General features: G+C 31.8%; 1 protein-coding gene across 4 annotated transcripts in view; it reads right to left on the bottom strand.

Moving 5' to 3' along the window:
- Window positions 1-3,264: 3,264 nt before the first annotated feature.
- LOC143231744 (BTB/POZ domain-containing protein 2-like) overlaps window positions 3,265-19,681 on the bottom strand; it is a 34,649-nt gene continuing 18,232 nt past the window's right edge. For all 4 annotated transcript variants that reach the window (XM_076466369.1, XM_076466368.1, XM_076466367.1 and 1 more), the window contains 4 exons: window positions 16,773-17,093; window positions 15,601-15,688; window positions 9,050-9,196; window positions 3,265-4,480 (listed from right to left, as the gene is read on the bottom strand). In XM_076466369.1, the coding sequence (XP_076322484.1) occupies window positions 4,322-4,480; window positions 9,050-9,196; window positions 15,601-15,688; window positions 16,773-17,093 (715 nt within the window). In that variant the 3' untranslated portion in view covers window positions 3,265-4,321. The remainder of the gene's footprint in view (window positions 4,481-9,049; window positions 9,197-15,600; window positions 15,689-16,772; window positions 17,094-19,681) is intronic.

Raw genomic sequence — 19,681 nt, 5'->3', positions numbered from 1 at the left:
TCACACAAGTGTGAGCAATTGAACCTTGAACTTATTATGCAAAATCTTAGCTTGAATATCTCTACAGAAGTATCATCAATTTCCATTAAAATACAATATATTTCTGTAGTAACTGAAACATAAGCTCACTGAATGCTAACAAAAGTTTGTTTCTTAAGCCGTATTAGATTCTCTCGTTATGGAAGACTGAATTTCACATCAAGAAAACTAGAAATTCTGTAGTTAGAGTAAATTTAACTGTTGGAAGGTTTTTATGCTATGTCACAGTAACAGAAAATTACAAAAAAATTATAAAAACAGGGAAATGAAACTGATATGCAAGTATTTGTAAGGCTGTAAAAACTAATTAAGGTTAATCATTAATCAGATTTTGATGTTTGAATCTGTAAGACTGTAAAAACTAATTAAGGTTAATCATTAATCAGATTTTGATGTTTGTATTTGTAAGGCTGTAAAAACTAATTAAAGTTAATCATTAATCAGATTTTGATGTTTGTATTTGTAAGGCTGTAAAAACTAATTAAGGTTAATCATCAATCAGATTTTGATGTTTGTATTTGTAAGGCTGTAAAAACTAATTAAGGTTAATCATTAATCAGATTTTAATGTTTGTATTTGTAAGGCTGTAAAAACTAATTAAGGTTAATCATTAATCAGATTTTGATGTTTATATTTGTAAGGCTGTAAAAACTAATTAAGGTTAATCATTAATCAGATTTTGATGTTTGTATTTGTAAGGCTGTAAAAACTAATTATGGTTAATCATTAATCAGATTTTGATGTTTGTATTTGTAAGGCTGTAAAAACTAATTAAGGTTAATCATTAATCAGATTTTGATGTTTGTATTTGTAAGGCTGTAAAAACTAATTAAGGTTAATCATTAATCAGATTTTGATGTTTGTATTTGTAAGGCTGTAAAGACTAATTAAAGTTAATCATTAATCAGATTTTGATGTTTGTATTTGTAAGGCTGTAAAAACTAATTAAGGTTAATCATTAATCAGATTTTGATGTTTGTATTTGTAAGACTGTAAAAACTAATTAAAGTTAATCATTAATCAGATTTTGATGTTTGTATTTGTAAGGCTGTAAAAACTAATTAAGGTTAATCATTAATCATATTTTGATGATTGTATTTGTAAGGCTGTAAAAACTAATTAAGGTTAATCATTAATCAGATTTTGATGTTTGTATTTGTAAGGCTGTAAAAACTAACTAACGTTAATCATTAATCAGATTTTGATGTTTGTATTTGTAAGGCTGTAAAGACTAATTAAAGTTAATCATTAATCATATTTTGATGTTTGTATTTGTAAGGCTGTAAAAATTAATTAAGGTTAATCATTAATCATATTTTGATTGTATTTGTAAGGCTGTAAAAACTAATTAAGGTTAATCATTAATCAGATTTTGATGTTTGTATTTGTAAGGCTGTAAAAACTAATTAAGGTTAATCATTAATCAGATTTTGATGTTTGTATTTGTAAGGCTGTAAAAACTAATTAAGGTTAATCATTAATCAGATTTTGATGTTTGTATTCGTAAGGCTGTAAAAACTAATTAAAATTAATCACTAATCAGATTTTGATGTTTAGAGAAGTTACAAATGTAGATAGATGAAAAAAGAACTGTTGAGAAACACTGTTGAATTTCAAATGGAAATACACTGACGTCCTTTAAAATGGGAATATCCTAGTAATGTATGCCTCCTCTTTCAGATTTTTGCAGGTCAGTTTGATTTGTTACAAATTTCGCTCATAGCTACAAGAGGATTATTTGCACTAGCTGTTCCTAATTTGGCAGTAAAAGACTAGAAGGAAGGCAGCTAGCCATCACCACCCACTGCTAACTCTTGAGCTACTCTTTTACCAATGAACAGTGAGACTAACTGTCACATTATAATGCCTTCATGGCTGAAAAGGGCAAGCATGTTTGGTCGGATGAACATTTGAACCGGTGACCTGCAGACTGCGAGTTGAGGACCCTAACAACCAGGACAAGCTAGACCCTTATACATGAGACAACTTTGTAGGGATGCTATTTCTGGCTCTTTTAAACATTCACACATGTAGATTAAAATCTGTACTCTACTGTTCAGTGATGGGATGGCCACTGGAAACAATTCTTGTTATTCTAAAATGTCATTATAAGACCATTCTTTATGTTTTGCCAAATGGTGAAAACAATGTAATATTTTATAAACAGATATACAACAAAGCAGCACTTATAGCTTATTGTTGTATACAGCTTAGTAAAACCGTTTACAGGTTGTGTGTGCCAACAAAATCGGACATCTAGTTAAACAGAAGACGAAAGTAAGAACAAATTATTATTAAACTTATACGTTGAGACAGTTACAAGGAGATACTATAACTAAGATTATTACAGTTCATGTAAAGAATATGCTAGTAGTAAAGGTTCAATATTAAGAGTTGAAACAAGAACTTTAAAAGAATTTTGTAGTCTGGTTCTTAGTTCTGTAATATCTGTGATTCTAAAGAATTACAAAAGTTAGGTTTAATTTTCATTCTTGACAGCATTTACAACCATAACTTATACAACTTGTTTTAATTTGGTTTTATTGTATATTAATTTAATATGTAAATTACAACTTTTAATCATAAAATTACCAAAAATGTTAGAACTTCTACTGAGGAAATTTGTTTCCTAATAAAGACATGCTTTATATTTAGTTTGTAATGGAATCACTATTGAAAATACATTGTTATTAATTTGTTTTCTGAATTTTGCACAAAAGCTACACAAGGGCTAACTCGTTATCTGTCTATAATTTAGCAATGTGAGACTAGAGGAAGGCAGATAGTCACCACCACCCACTACCAACTTTTTTATCAATGAACAGTGGGATTCACCATCACTTTATAACACCCCATGAATGAATGGTCGAACATGTTTGGTGTGACGAGGATTGAACCTCTTGAACCTCGGATTACAAGTCGAGCCTTAACCACCTGGCCACGATTGTTATAGGTAACAATTAAGTCTTAAAACAGAACACCATAATAAATATTAGCTCCGTTGATTTCTTTTAGTTTACTATATGTTATTTAATCTTCAACATGACATAAAGTCTCTCCAGAATATCTTATAAAAAAAAGAAAAGAAAAAAAACTCCAAACTGTAACTTCCTGTTATAATCATACCACATTTTGTTTTTGATTCTGTGTAAAATGACAACACAGTTTTAGAAAGAATGTATAAACGTGTGCACTATATTGAAATAAAACTCAATGTATCAAAAATTTATAAAACATGATTTCTTTTAATATCAATAAATAACAGAAGTAAACATTTTGAGAAAAGCAACAAATCTACTGCTAATGAAATTTCAAGAACCTTATCTGTAACTGAACCTTATAACATATATGCTTTCAACACACAAGATTAACTAACATATTTTGTGAATTAAGAAAGAAAAACTGAAGTTTCTAAAAGAAGATATAATATAAATGCCCACCTTTTATCAAAATTTGCAACTATGATAACAACACAAACATATGTAATCACCGTACTTTTGAGAAATTATGAGTTTGTTTTCTTTAGTTTGACACCTTTATTTTACAAATTGATATTAACTACTTATGTGGAAGGTTTCTTAAAATTCACTTATGTAACAAAACCGAGCATTTTCAGAGTTCAGTACAGTTTAAGAGAAATCAAATTTCTTTTTAATTCTATATGTTCTAAGAATACCACAAGCATCACTTCCAACAACTGGTGTTTTTATACATACATATTTGTACAACTAACCATTATGTGTTAAGTATACAATCATGTACATTTTATTTCACTGGGCTTAATATAAAAAAAAAAATTATATAAGTCGACACACTAAGCAACGTAATAAAACATTTTTTGGTGATGAGAAAATATTGAAGCCTGGGCACTTTTATCTTTTTTGTTTTGGTACAATAAATATTATTTTTAAAATTTTTGTTTTTTCCACAATAACTTTCTCTTGTCCTTAGTGTCACACAAACACTTTTGTATATACTCTTATGAATGGTTCCTGGAGTAAACTGAAAACAATATAAAACAAATTATTGTTAGGAAGGCCTGACAACTCATTTCAGATCAATATTAGTGTTACTTGTGCAATGTGTCATCAAACACCTTGTTAAATTATCAAGAAATGCACTTTCCTTCCACTCTATTTTTACATCGGTATTTACACACTTACCGTAGGAGAAAGAAACAAAAATATGAAAAGAGCATTCAAACTAGCTTTTTACTTTGAGCACAAAACAAAACTCAAATGTTAGTGTATTTCTGTTGTGTCAGTTTGAATGTTACAACGTTTTATGTGTAGAAGATTATCTCGGGGATCTGGCCGTCTTCTACAGAAGTACCGTTGTTATTTCCAGCAGCATATGTGAACTGAAAGGTAACTCTACCTCCACCAGGACATTCCATGGTAATCTTTCTCAGGCCTTTAGTTCCATAATGGGAGTCAGGACCCTGTAGGTATATTAGTTTATTACATTACTAATTGAATCACTGGATAAAACAACATAAACAAATATAAGATGTCAATCAGAATTCTGATCAACTTTCTCACTGAATCACTGGATAAAACAACAAACAATTATAAGATGTTAACCAGAATTCTGATTAACTTTCTCACTGAATCACTGGATAAAACAACATAAACAAATATAAGATGTTAACCAGAATTCTGATCAACTTTCTCACTGAATCACTGGATAAAACAACATAAACAAATATAAGATGTTAACCAGAATTCTGATCAACTTTCTCACTGAATCACTGGATAAAACAACATAAACAAATATAAGATGTCAATCAGAATTCTGATCAACTTTCTCACTGAATCACTGGATAAAACAACAAACAATTATAAGATGTTAACCAGAATTCTGATCAACTTTCTCACTGAATCACTGGATAAAACAACATAAACAAATATAAGATGTTAACCAGAATTCTGATCAACTTTCTCACTGAATCACTGGATAAAACAACATAAACAAATATAAGATGTTAACCACAATTCTGATCAACTTTCTCACTGAGTCACTGGATAAAACAACATAAACATTTATAAGACGTCAACCAGAATTTAGATCAACTTTCTCACTGAATCACTGGATAAAACAACATAAACAATTATACGATGTCCTAGAATAATGATTAACTTTCTCTCTAAACAAAACAACCAGACAAGTGTGATGTATCAATCAATTGTAGTGTAAATTAGTTGTTATACTGAAGAAAATAGTACAAACATGAAGTATCAACTACAGAAAGACAGCACGTACCGAGTTTGTTCATTAAATGTTGAACCCATCAAACATTACAACACATCTGATCATTAAATGTCAAATTATTCTTCATAAGAACACAGAACTACAACAAATTAAAAAAAAACAACTAAACTGAATGCAAACCCATCACAAACATAACACCACATTTGTTCATTAAATCCAGAAAACTGTAATCAATACACAAGTGTTACGTGAACAGCACTTTGAAGACCAATACACAAGTGTTATGTGAACAGCACTTTGAAGACAGGATGTCATCAGGAACAGGACTAGACACTGTCTTTATAACAAAAGACGTTTTAGTTGTAGAGACCATAGCAAGGAGCATAGAGATGGTAAAAGTTGAAAGTGTGAAATCTACAACTATATGAGTAACACCAGTCTCCGTAACATGGATGTTATTACAAAAACAACAAATGTTTGATAAGTTGGACTGAGAAAAGTGGAATTTATCATTAAACATTTTCACAATAAAAAGGATAGCATTACTTAAGATAAACACCACTGTTTATTTATAACAGAAGGAGATGCAGATAAACGATTCTACATTCTATAGCTAACGTTTAGTGTCTTAAAAAAAACATTCAAAAGTAACTTACATGTTACATTAATGATAATTTCATGAAAACACATAGAAAGTGAAGGTGTAAAAAACAAATACTGTAGATATTTAAAAAATGTATGATTTAAAGAAGATTGCATGTTATTTAGTGTTAAGTGACAGTTAGTTGCTATACAGAAACATAAAAACCTTCCTACATACAATAACAAAGCTTTAGCATAGTGAAGTAATTCATAATGACAAGAAACCAACTTGAGTAAAATGTATTTTCTACTTATTTCTCCTATAGAGAAGTCACAACAGTTGTTGCACTATATTTTATAAATAATTTTGGTGTTATATTCGTCAGATTAGTTTTTACTCAATAAGGATTTTTATTTTGTATCTCATTTTTGTATGAATTTAGTTTACACACATTTTAGAACTCAGCAAATCAAATAAACACAACATAACCATAGAAAATACCAACATATTAAGTACAGAAACAAATTTTAACACAAAATCAAAGAAACCTTACTCATACAAGAACTCAAACCAATATAAAGGAACACCTCTATGCCTGTGTTAATTAATAACCTAACATCTATCTGCAAAGCCCTCTACAACTTTGTGCCCATTCACACTGTTGTCCCTAAGACATGTGCCTAACAAAGTTCAGTTGCAAATTCTAATTGTTAACCTGAAGATTTTAATTAATTTTTAATACCCATACCAGCCGTCTTTAGAATACAAAGGAATTCTTGGTCAATCTAGTGATTACTTCTTTATGAAAATACAAAACATTTTTGGTTTTTATAATTTTAATATCAAGAGACATCCTAGCTCTCTAAGCTCTAGATGATTCTTAGTATTAAAATTATAGTGAACTTAGTGAAAAACTGTCACTAAATATTCATTTTACATGGCCCGACACAGGTAATGATATTGTTATTATTAGCAAAACCGACTACTGGAGGAAACTGCACACTATTCTTGACAACTCTACCAAACATAAAATTCTTAACAATGACCTTTTATCATTCAATGTAAGGAAAAAATCCAAAGATACCCTTAAAAATATCATATCTTAAAATGTCTGTGCCTTATTGTACATGACAGACTCCCATCCTAGCATTTTGTGTGGTCTTTATAGCCTTATTGTACATGACAGGCTCCCATCCTAGCATTTTGTGTGGTCTTTATAGCCTTATTGTACATGACCGGCTCCCATCCTAACATTTTGTGTGGTCTTTATAGCCTTATTGTACATGACGGGCTCCCACCCTAACATTTTGTATGGTCTTTCTAAAATTAACAAAGCAGGTAACCCCCATTCTCCCCAAACCAATTCCAGTCTCAGGCACACACAGTTACAAAATTCCTGATACCTGTACTAGATCCACTCAATACTTTATGGCTAGTTAATATTATCTCACTCATTACTAATATACTTTTAAATGAAAAGGTTAATTTTTGCATGTCTGAACTTTCATATAATAATAATATACCAAATGGCTTTACTGAACCTCAAATGAAGACCATGTTGGATCTCATGACCAAAAATTAATAATTACTAATCAGTGACACCCTCTCTGAACAAATAGTAGTGTAGCCATTGGTTCTCCACTGAGTCCAAAGTAAGCCAATATACTTCTATCATTATCACAAACAGAAATGGCTCGATACCTGCCCACTGACTGCAGACCTATCCTTTATAGAAAGTATGTACATGACATTTATATTCTCTTCCACAATAAGGATCACAGCTCTAAATTATTAAAATACTGAAACTCATAACATCCTGTCATCAGATTCACTTGAAATGTTGAAAAACTGATAACTTGCATTTTTAAAGAAATTCCCTTAACATCAACCCTAGCAGATTTAGTATTTCAATACACAGGAAAAAGATATTTACTGGACTTCTTAAAGAAATTCATGTTTTTATCCCATTCATATACCAAAGAAATCTTGTAACATGCTTATTAAACAGACTTCATGTTCCATGTCCCTTAATTTACAATCAGAAAGTTCTCTCACACAGGATACTTTAAAATACAATAGCTACCTAAAGTATCTATTACAAAGAATTATTAATACCTTTCTAACTAATAATATCACAAATTCACCTACACTATCAACTATACACAATCTTAGTGCATACTCTTGTCTCCTATCGTTCGGTAAACAGAACTTTAAAATCAAATTAAAACATAATTCATTGTTACTTAAACTGATTTGTTTTTAAACCCACATAATGTTTCTCCACTAAAGACCTTCTTCCTAATTTCTCTTTGTTCATGACTTGTATATATTTACATGTAAAAACCACATGCTAGCTAGTAGTTATTACCAATGAACATATGAGAATTTCAATGTAACCTAAAAACTTTGTAACCTTTGTGCTTTCTCTGTAAGCCAACAAACAGTACACGAACTTAACCTATCAAATGTTATTGTACTTTACGAGGCCAACATTGATCTGGAATTACTGATTGTAGAATCCTTCAACATCAACCAACTTTCACCAACACTAAATAACATGTAATCTTCTTTAAATCACTCGTTTTTTAAATATCTACAGTTTATTACACCTTCACTTTCCAGGTGTTTTGATTAAATTATCATTAATGTAACAACACATGTTAGTTTTGTACTTAAAAATGATGTGATTATTATATTTTACTTTAGATACTGAAGATGAAAACACTTGAATTCAAAACGTTTATTTCTGTTCCTTACTGTTATAAAACAACAATGTTATTTTAAATATTGTTATCACAACTATAGTGAAACTAGTAGATTGAGGTTTACCCCTGTAACAGGACAAAATGTGAGAACCTATACTTTCAGCATCTTTTGAAGTGACCAAATTTCTTTAAATTAAAATAACAAGTTACAGATATGGTTTCCAAAATATTAGAGCCTATGGTGGTAGTGGAACTTATGATTTTTGTAAACACTTCTGAAATAAAATTGTGAAATTAAATAAACCTTAACATGAAATGGACTGGAAATTCTTGTCATATCTGCATATTATTTTAATACAACAAAAAAATAACAACATGGAACAAAACTAACTATAACTGTAAACATAGCAAGATGCTGAGATTTAAACACTGAGAAGTCACACATCTCGTCAAAGGACAACTATAAACTTGTAGTTTAACGGCAGTCTGTAGTAATAATTGTACACCTTACCTTCAATGTGGTTGAAGCTGTATAATTTATGTTAGGAGAAATCTCAACAGGAGATTTAAACATGACTCGGAAACTGGAAGAGGACCCATCACAACTGAAATTTGTGTCATTTGACCCAAGAACATTTCCTGTTCCTGTGTGAATGACCTGCCAAAAAAACAAGTACAAAAGTAAATTTCTTAATTGTGCTGGAAACCTAAGTCAATGTTTCTTTATTATTTTAAAATCTTCTAGCAACCATGTATCAGTACCTGAACAATGTGTTCAACCATCTAGCTATGATAGCTTTTGAATGACCTCTCATCACTTACTGGTCTAAGATGTGATTTTGTGCCATAAAACCACATTGCTTACAACATAAAGAGGTTTATTTATTAAGAAATTTCCCATATGGCAACACCTGATAAAGGTTAGTTAGATGTCAGTCTGGTTGAGGAGTTATTTTTATTGTTGTTGTATGGTATGCCAATGATAAATGTCTTTTTGTTATTCCTAAAATCACCTGAAGGAGCAGAAAAGTGTTTCTTAAGACTTCCCAAAACATAAAATGAGGAAACCGTAGAAGGAGTGAGTGAGAAACAAGGCATTGGAATCTATCAAAACAATTATGTTTCAACAAGACAGGTCTGAACTTCAACAGAGTTTGAGACTGAAGAAAGATAGGGTTACATTCTTTTTAATAATATAGGTTTGAACAAAAAGAATTACTGTTGAAAAGCTGTAAGGGGTGCAAATAAATAAAACATTCACATAATGAATTAAATTACCGACTAATATAGATTACATCAATTAGTGTCAAGTATTTATAACTGAATAATTAAAATTAGGACTAAATAAATTAATGTCATAAGAATTACTCGAGAGGCCTGCTGATGGAATAGTTCTAAACACAAATAAAAGGTGGATCTCCATACTTTGTCTGGGAAATTTTTATATACAGTTGGTGAAAAGAGTTGGAAACTGTAACTAAAAGATGGACTCAAGATACAACAGGTATGGATGGTTAAGGAAGCAGTGGTTGGTGTGCCACAAGAGTTTGTTTGTTTTGAATTTCCACAAAGCTACATGAGGTCTATCTGCATTATCTGCCTCTAATTTAGCAGTATAATGCACCCATGGATTAAAGGGGGAGCATGTTTCACGTGACAGACATTTGAACCTGCTATCCCTAAGATTACAAGTAGAGTACCTTAATCACCTGTACATGGTGGGCCTGTGCCAGAAGAGAATCTGTAAAACAGGTAGAGGTGAATAATTAATTGAATGTGATAATTAACTAATGTGGTTTATTAACTAGTTACCTATATTATTCCCAGATGATATTCATCTTTCTATTTCCAACTATTTTGTTTTATTTGCTTAATATGATACTGTACGATTAGGTTACTTTTTATTAAACTGTTGTACATGTAAATTTATCATATACAGAATGTAACAGCTAACCTCTAGCAAGCTGAATGTAACATCTGTTAGCATTATGTGGATTTCTTCCTACAAATTACTAAATGACTACTTTACTAAAACTAGTGAATGTTTTATGATCAAAATAAACACTACTATCTACATATATATATAAAAAGATTTAAAGAAAAACAGGACTAGTAAGCCATAAGTTAATGTGTAAGTTTATATGTCTTTCACTGCTGGAAAGAAAATTACTTTTTAAAAACATATTCAAAAATTCACAAGGTTTGACCAACAGTACTGATGTTGACAGAAAAATAAAAAATTTATAAACAGAATTTCTTTCAAACATTTAGAAACAGAAAGTGTGAATCCCAAGTAATGGATTATTTAGAATTTTTTATTTCACAAATGATTATCCATGCCTTTGGTCAAATCTCGTGTGTAACTAAAAAGTGGTTTTCTTTCTGATAATGAAATGTGTAGTTAATTAACTGAACTACACCTATCAAAGACGTTATGGCCAAAAAACTAGTTGTTTTTTCTAATATATATATATTAGGGTAACAAAGTATATTAACTTTAGATAAAAATTTATTTGGAAATGCCTTTATATATCCTCAGAGGTGCACTAAATAATTAAATATAACAACTAGTTAGATTATATTCACTTAATTTATCAGATCAGGTTTATAATTCCATACGAACACAACTTTACCGAGTTCATCAATCATGTGGTGGTTAATACAGATATATTTAGGTTACCAAGCACATGGTTACTTTAGATGTCTTCATTAATAAAAGGTATGATAAACTGGACAGCATGTGCTCCAACTTCACTTGATAGAGCGAGAGTAAAATAATATTATTAAGAGTATATATTTACGTGATACATTAAACCTGTATACATAAGTGTCTTAACTGTTTACAGAGTACCATTTAACAAGGTATTATGAGAGTTGTCAACTTTACATATTACCCTACATTGTTAATTTAGCAACAGTTCACTTTAAGAGTAGAAAAATACCAGATACAATATACAGGAATATTAAAACACTTTGCATTTCAGATATTCTGGAGGTTATGCAAATACAATGAGTAAACTGTACAATGGTCAAAAGTTTGTTTTTTTTCATGTGAACATTACCTTGTACTCTAACTTGACCAATACAGAGACACATCTTTTATTCAGAGCTTTATCAACATGCACGAGTTTTTGCGTACAACAGACCCGTACTATAAGATTGCCAATTTTGTTAATAACATTTCGTAATTAAAGTAAAAATGTCTTCTCCAATACCTGGTTTTTCCATTGGACCAGCCCTGTGCACATCAAGTTATAGTGCACCAACTTAGAGAGACTAAAGAAATGCATAAAGTTAAATGTTTTGCTTCTGAACTGCATAAGGAAATCCATGGAAATGATTCAACCAGACTATCAACAAGGATAAGTACACTGATTAGCTACATTTAATGTTTAAATTAATGGAATTTTGTCTTTGTATCTGAAGAAATACTGACAAAGACATCTGTATTTAAAAATGCACTGCAACCGTACATGTAGACACACTCATACATTGTAGTGTGAGCAGTTGTTGGTTTTTTAACCTGCAAACTATGGAAATATTTTATAAATAGATTATTTAAAAACTATTTCTTTTATATTACAATCAATAAATAAACCCAAAATTAAACTATTAATTTAGAAACTTTGTAAGTTGGCAGTTTAAAAAGTTTTATTTAATAAAATTATCCTAAATTATCTAACCAATGCGAGATAAAGGGGAAAGTTATTCTAGTATGATACTCGAGATAAAGAGGTAAGTTGTTCTAGTATGATACTCGAGATAAAGAGGTAAGTTGTTATAGTATGATACTCGAGATAAAGAGGTAAGTTGTTATAGTATGATACTCGAGATAAAGGGGAAAGTTGTTCTAGTATGATACTCGAGATAAAGAGGTAAGTTGTTCTAGTATGATACTTGAGATAAAGAGGTAAGTTGTTATAGTATGATACTCGAGATAAAGAGGTAAGTTGTTCTAGTATGATACTCGAGATAAAGGGGAAAGTTATTCTAGTATGATACTCGAGATAAAGGGGAAAGTTATTCTAGTATGATACTCGAGATAAAGGGGAAAGTTATTCTAGTATGATACTGGAGATAAAGAGGTAAGTTGTTCTAGTATGATACTCGAGATAAAGAGGTAAGTTGTTCTAGTATGATACTGGAGATAAAGAGGTAAGTTGTTCTAGTATGATACTTGAGATAAAGAGGTAAGTTGTTCTAGTATGATACTCGAGATAAAGAGGTAAGTTATTCTGGTATGATACTTGAGATAAAGAGGTAAGTTGTTCTAGTATGATACTCGAGATAAAGAGGTAAAGTTGTTCTAGTATGATACTCGAGATAAAGGGGAAAGTTGTTCTAGTATGATACTCGAGATAAAGGGTAAAGTTGTTCTAGTATGATACTCGAGATAAAGGGGAAAGTTGTTCTAGTATGATACTCGAGATAAAGGGGAAAGTTGTTCTAGTATGATACTCGAGATAAAGAGGTAAGTTGTTCTAGTATGATACTCGAGATAACGAGGTAAGTTGTTCTAGTATGATACTCGAGATAAAGAGGTAAGTTGTTCTAGTATGATACTCGAGATAACGAGGTAAGTTGTTCTAGTATGATACTCGAGATAAAGAGGAACGTTATTCTAGTATGATACTTGAGATAAAGGGGAAAGTTGTTCTAGTATGATACTTGAGATAAAGGGGAAAGTTGTTATAGTATGATACTCGAGATAAAGGGGTAAGTTGTTCTAGTATGATACTTGAGATAAAGGGGAAAGTTGTTCTAGTATGATACTAAAGATAAAGGGGAAAGTTGTTCTAGTATGATACTTGAGATAAAGAGGTAAGTTATTCTAGTATGATACTTGAGATAAAGAGGTAAGTTATTCTAGTATGATACTTGAGATAAAGGGGAAAGTTGTTATAGTATGATACTGGAGATAAAGGGGAAAGTTGTTCTTGTATGATACTTGAGATAAAGAGGTAAGTTATTCTAGTATGATACTTGAGATAAAGGGGAAAGTTGTTCTAGTATGATACTCGAGATAAAGGGGAAAGTTATTCTAGTATGATACTCGAGATAAAGGGGAAAGTTCTTCTAGTATGATACTTGAGATAAAGAAGTAAGTTGTTATAGTATGATACTTGAGATAAAGGGGAAAGTTGTTCTAGTATGATACTCGAGATAAAGGGGAAAGTTGTTATAGTATGATACTCGAGATAAAGGGGTAAGTTGTTCTAGTATGATACTTGAGATAAAGGGGAAAGTTGTTCTAGTATGATACTTGAGATAAAGGGGAAAGTTGTTCTAGTATGATACTTGAGATAAAGAGGTAAGTTATTCTATTATGATACTTGAGATAAAGAGGTAAGTTATTCTAGTATGATACTTGAGATATAGGGGAAAGTTGTTATAGTATGATACTGGAGATAAAGGGGAAAGTTGTTCTTGTATGATACTTGAGATAAAGAGGTAAGTTATTCTAGTATGATACTTGAGATAAAGGGGAAAGTTGTTCTAGTATGATACTCGAGATAAAGGGGAAAGTTGTTCTTGTATGATACTCGAGATAAAGGGGTAAGTTGTTCTTGTATGATACTTGAGATAAAGGGGTAAGTTGTTCTTGTATGATACTTGAGATAAAGGGGTAAGTTGTTCTAGTATGATACTTGAGATAAAGGGGTAAGTTGTTCTAGTATGATACTTGAGATAAAGGGGTAAGTTGTTCTAGTATGATACTTGAGATAAAGGGGTAAGTTGTTCTAGTATGATACTTGAGATAAAGGGGAAAGTTGTTCTAGTATGATACTCGAGATAAAGAGGTAAGTTATTCTAGTATGATACTTGAGATAAAGAGGTAAGTTGTTCTAGTATGATACTTGAGATAAAGGGGAAAGTTGTTTTAGTATGATACTTGAGATAAAGGGGAAAGTTGTTCTAGTATGATACTTGAGATAAAGAGGTAAGTTATTCTAGTATGATACTTGAGATAAAGGGGAAAGTTATTCTAGTATGATACTCGAGATAAAGGGGAAAGTTGTTCTAGTATGATACTTGAGATAAAGGGGAAAGTTGTTCTAGTATGATACTCGAGATAAAGGGGAAAGTTGTTCTAGTATGATACTTGAGATAAAGGGGAAAGTTGTTCTAGTATGATACTTGAGATAAAGGGGAAAGTTGTTATAGTATGATACTCGAGATAAAGGGGTAAGTTGTTCTTGTATGATACTTGAGATAAAGGGGTAAGTTGTTCTAGTATGATACTTGAGATAAAGGGGAAAGTTGTTCTAGTATGATACTTGAGACAAAGGGGTAAGTTGTTCTAGTATGATACTTGAGATAAAGGGGAAAGTTGTTCTAGTATGATACTTGAGATAAAGGGGTAAGTTATTCTAGTATGATACTCGAGATAAAGGGGAAAGTTGTTCTAGTATGATACTCCACAATTCTTAATTTCATTGTTGGTTACATCAGTTCTACAACAATAAAAATGCTGATACAAGAGAAAGAAGATGCAAATTTATGGCAAAGTGTACTGGAACATGCCGTGATTAAATGAGACATAGTTGCCCATTGGAGATACTTTAATATCTTTGCAAGCAATGTTGAGAAACACATTTTCCATATATGAGAGAATTTACACATTCATAGACCAAGAATAGAACTTAATCTCATTAGTTCATGTTGCTCACAACTTGAAAAGAAACAGTAATTTTTTATTATTTTTGACAACATAATTTTGTTATTTTTATTTTAGAAAATGTGAAGGTTATGTTCAACAAGAATGAGAAGAACTTTGTTAAAAACTGCTCAGGTGTTTAGATGAAAAAATTTAAACAATAACCTAGATTATCAATGTAATAGTGTTAGTATTCACTATTATTTGGTATTACCATTTAACGAAACATGTTTCAGTGCTTATAACTAGGTTAGATAAACATTTACGTTTTGTATTTCTTATAAACTCAAAACTCAGAATCATATATTTGGTAATGTTCAAATACTGTCTTTAAAACAATGCCAACCATTCTCCCCTCATAAGTAAATTAAACATATATATAAAAGGACATAAAAATGTACAACCTGAATATTAACATCATAATCTGAAGGCCCATGAATGGAACCATAAAGACCAAATCCAACAACAAATATTCGTCGGTCCACCATAAACCTGGAAAACACAAACATTAGCATACTGGCATAGAATTTACAGTAGTAGTTGTTAAAAGTGCAAATTTTGAATCTTCAGTTGGTATTGTGTTTAATGTTGTTTGGTTGAGTTGACATTAGAATATTTCCCAAACTGTCGATAAGGGATTGTTGAAAAATTTATACAGTAAACAGTACTGGGGGGTCAACTTCTCTTACCTTGCTTGTTGGACTTTTAGCTAATTGTAAGGTTACAGGTTCACATAATTCATGGAATTTTTACAAGCCAAACGTCTCTGGAAATTTCTTCACTTTATAATTTCATTACTTTTCTCCTCAAAGAGAGCTGGTTACTATTTTAGCTCACTCTCCTTAGAAAATTTACAGCAAGTTTTGGCTTTTTAGCTGGAAAGTGTATCGAGATGTTCTTAAAAATTAATGATTCTGTTATAAATGTTTTAAAAACCCTATCTCGCAAAACCTAAAACCTCACCAGAAAAATGTTTCAATATACCTAAATTACCTGTTACTTAGGCTTAGCAATTCACTATATATCACACTAAAGTTTAAATAAAACAAACAAACAGAAAGCAGATATTTACCATCTGATTACATTTAATTTTTTTAGGATTGTTTTAAGTCTCAATTTTGAGAACTGTTCCACTTTGAAAGATAATATACCTAACTGAGACATTCTGTTAGTGCATGCAAACTTACTTTCTTTTGCTACCATTAGCAGGATTCTATAAGAACAATGATGGATCATATATCTGTATTAATAGTAAAGCTCAACCATTTCAAATTAATCCACCAATAACTGCTGTGATGAATGTATGGCTCTAAGCCTTTCATGCAAAACAAACAAACAGTACATGAAAATAACACAGGTGAACAAAGAAGCGTTTATCAGCAACAGTTAGAAATGAGCAGATATCAGGCTTCTATTTTATTTTTGTTGAACAAAACTATGTAAAGCATACAGTTATATAATCAAATAATGCTTCAATGATATTTTATGCTCACAAATACCTCATACAAATTTTTATTACCACAACAACTACGCATATATTTACTTAAGTTATTGTTTTCAGTTAAGGTTTTATTACCTTATCCTGTCACTGGTGCCGCTGTAACTCCAACGGCTTTCTGTTTGTTGAAATCTACACACAACTTGTTCTTTGCCCGTGAGAATACAAGATCGGGGAATATCAGGAAAGTTGATGGCAGGTTTAGGATTGACAGTAAAATATAAAAACAGGGAAACCACTTCCCGATCACACAGTATTCCTGCCTGAGCTGGTCCGACGGCAAACTCCTCCACTGTCATCAGTGGAAACCTAATCAAGCGGACTGCAGTACCAAGCACTGTCCTCTGGTTTTCTGGGTTCACTGGGAGATTCTGATGCACACATTCCTGCTCTGCCCATCTTTAGTTAGAAAATAAAACAGCAACAATAATAAATAAATCTTTAAATGATGACGAATTAAAATATTTTTACCAACTTTAGTTAAAAAGCAAGAGAAATGAACAACACAACAAGAAATTTAAATTGATGGATAGTGTCACAGTAATAAAAAAAAATAAATCATTTTTCCATCCTCGTCTCTTTAGATACATGACGTTTTGCATGTTCTGCCCTCGTCTCTTTAGATGCATGACGTTTTGCATGTTCTGCCCTCGACTCTTTAGATACACGACTTTTTGCATGTTCTGCCCTCGTCTCTTTAGATACACGACTTTTTGCATGTTCTGCCCTCGACTCCTTAGATACAAGACTTTTTGCATGTTCTGCCCTCGACTCCTTAGATACAAGACTTTTTGCATGTTCTGCCCTCGACTTCTTAGATACAAGACGTTGTGCATGTTCTGCCCTCGACCCCTTAGATACAAAACTTTTTGCCTGTTCTGCTCTCGACTCCTTAGATACAAGACTTTTTGCATGTTCTGCTCTTGACCCCTTAGATACACGACTTTTTGCATGTTCTGCCCTTAACTCTTTAGATACATGACTTTTTTCATGTTCTGCAAGAATTATTTTTATAATTATCACAGGTTGGATTTCTTTTCTAAAATATACTGTTCTGCATCTGTATAACTCATACTACAACCATGTTTCACATTTTTAAAAGATGCAATACTCTTAATAAAACCAGTTATCCTACAAAACTTGTTTGTTTAGAATAGCTTCAGTACGTTAGCCCTGTTCTGAGTTGGTGGCACCATGAAAGCTTAAATCTCCTCCTGTGAACTTACTGATTTACACGTTCCTAACACAGAGTTTCAAATGTGTTCTACTGTAAGTTCCGAGTCATTAGTTTGGACTGTAGATAGGTAGGTATTTCATGTTTATTGGCACAAAGCTACTAGGCTATCTGTGCCAAACAAAATGTAGTACACTATAATGGTATATGGAAATGAAGGTAAAATTAAGACCTGCCAGGAAGGCTTAAGCATTAATTTCAAACTTGTTGTCAGTCACCTGAAGTTGATCTTTCCAGTCCTGGATTCAGGTCAAAATAAAATTAAAATGTGTAAAAGAAATCATGCTACAACAGTGTATAGTCCAATAAAAATCTTAAATTAAGTTTAAAAGACCAATGACTCTTAAAAATTTAAAAACATGAGTGAGGTGGTCAGTATCACCTATGGCATTGGCTAATGTCAAGGGCTAACCTACCTTAAAAATATGTTTAAAATAGCATTGTCGTTCTTGGTTGTAACAACTCCATAATCCTGTCTTTACGAGTAAAAATTTGGCACATGGCTGTAACACCTTGGCTGGTGAAACCTGCAAGGATCTCTTGACTCTATAACTCTTCTAGAAGAATTCAAAGTAGAATGAGGAGTAACCTCAATGGGTATATCTCCAATGACCTTCGACTTCAAGAGGAGTTTGGAATGTTGTGATGCAGCTGTTTTCACTAAAATGTCCCTAGACTGTAATTGTTTTACTGATTTAGGTTAGCCAGCAAGTCCTTCTAAACCCTTCTGAATGAAAAATGGAGACATCTGCCCTAAGGATTTTTCAGTTAAAGAATGTATAATTAAAAATCGCAGGACAGATTCCATTGTGAGCTTGACCATACAGAGTCATCAATGTGCAGTTGTTTGCCAGTAGTGGGATTTTTCTCTATGCTGTTACGCTTGTTTATTTTTTTTGTTTGAGGGGTATCCATAATGAAAGAAAAAGAATATTTCGGTGCCCACCGACCCCACCCACCATGGAGCCCTACGAGGGGATGCACTACAGTGCCATATAAGGTCACTGCAGCGACGCCAGGGTTTTGTGAGCCTTATACCCAAACAGCAGTATCAGATATAATGTCCACTACACCTGTTGAGGACGTCCTACGCTGGCACTCACTCAACCCTGGTCCAATTTGATGAGCCGATTGATCCTGGGGAAGCTTGGACTGTACTGTTGCTAGCTTGGACTTTGATAAAACTTTTTTTAATTAATTAAAGACACTGTTACTTGTTACTTATTTGATGCAATTTTTAAGGCCTTGCAGTTTTAATCTTCTCACCCAATCATTAGACATTCTTCACCTAATGAACGTTGGGTTTAGATCTCCTATGGTAACACTATTTGGGCAGTTTGTTTATTTTGCATTTGAGCACAAAACTACATAAAAGGCTACCTGTGCTGCACTCACCACAGATACTGAAACCCAGTTTTTAGCTTTATCAGTGAGCCACTGGGAGGCTATATGAATAGAGGCGTCTGTGACATAGGTTGTATTATTTTAAATGTACGTCTAACAACATTAAAAACAACAAAACATAAAAAAGTAGCAGTGTTGTAAAGTGCAAAAACAAGTGCTTATGTAAAAATAAAAAACAGAATTAAATAGTTGCCTCTAAGCCACTAAAATACCATTTGTTGGTCACCCAGACATAAACAGTTGCCATGACAACTAAAACATAAAAATAGATTTTCATTCTTATTAGTCTGAAAACTGTCTTAAGGAAGGTACATTAGTGGATTAAACACTTCAGTTGAAAGATGGAGTT

Source organism: Tachypleus tridentatus, chromosome 11 (assembly GCF_004210375.1).
Source record: "Tachypleus tridentatus isolate NWPU-2018 chromosome 11, ASM421037v1, whole genome shotgun sequence".
NCBI lineage: Eukaryota > Metazoa > Arthropoda > Merostomata > Xiphosura > Limulidae > Tachypleus > Tachypleus tridentatus.
The sequence above is the reverse complement of the archived record's forward strand: the minus strand, read 5'-3'. Positions and strand labels throughout refer to the sequence as shown.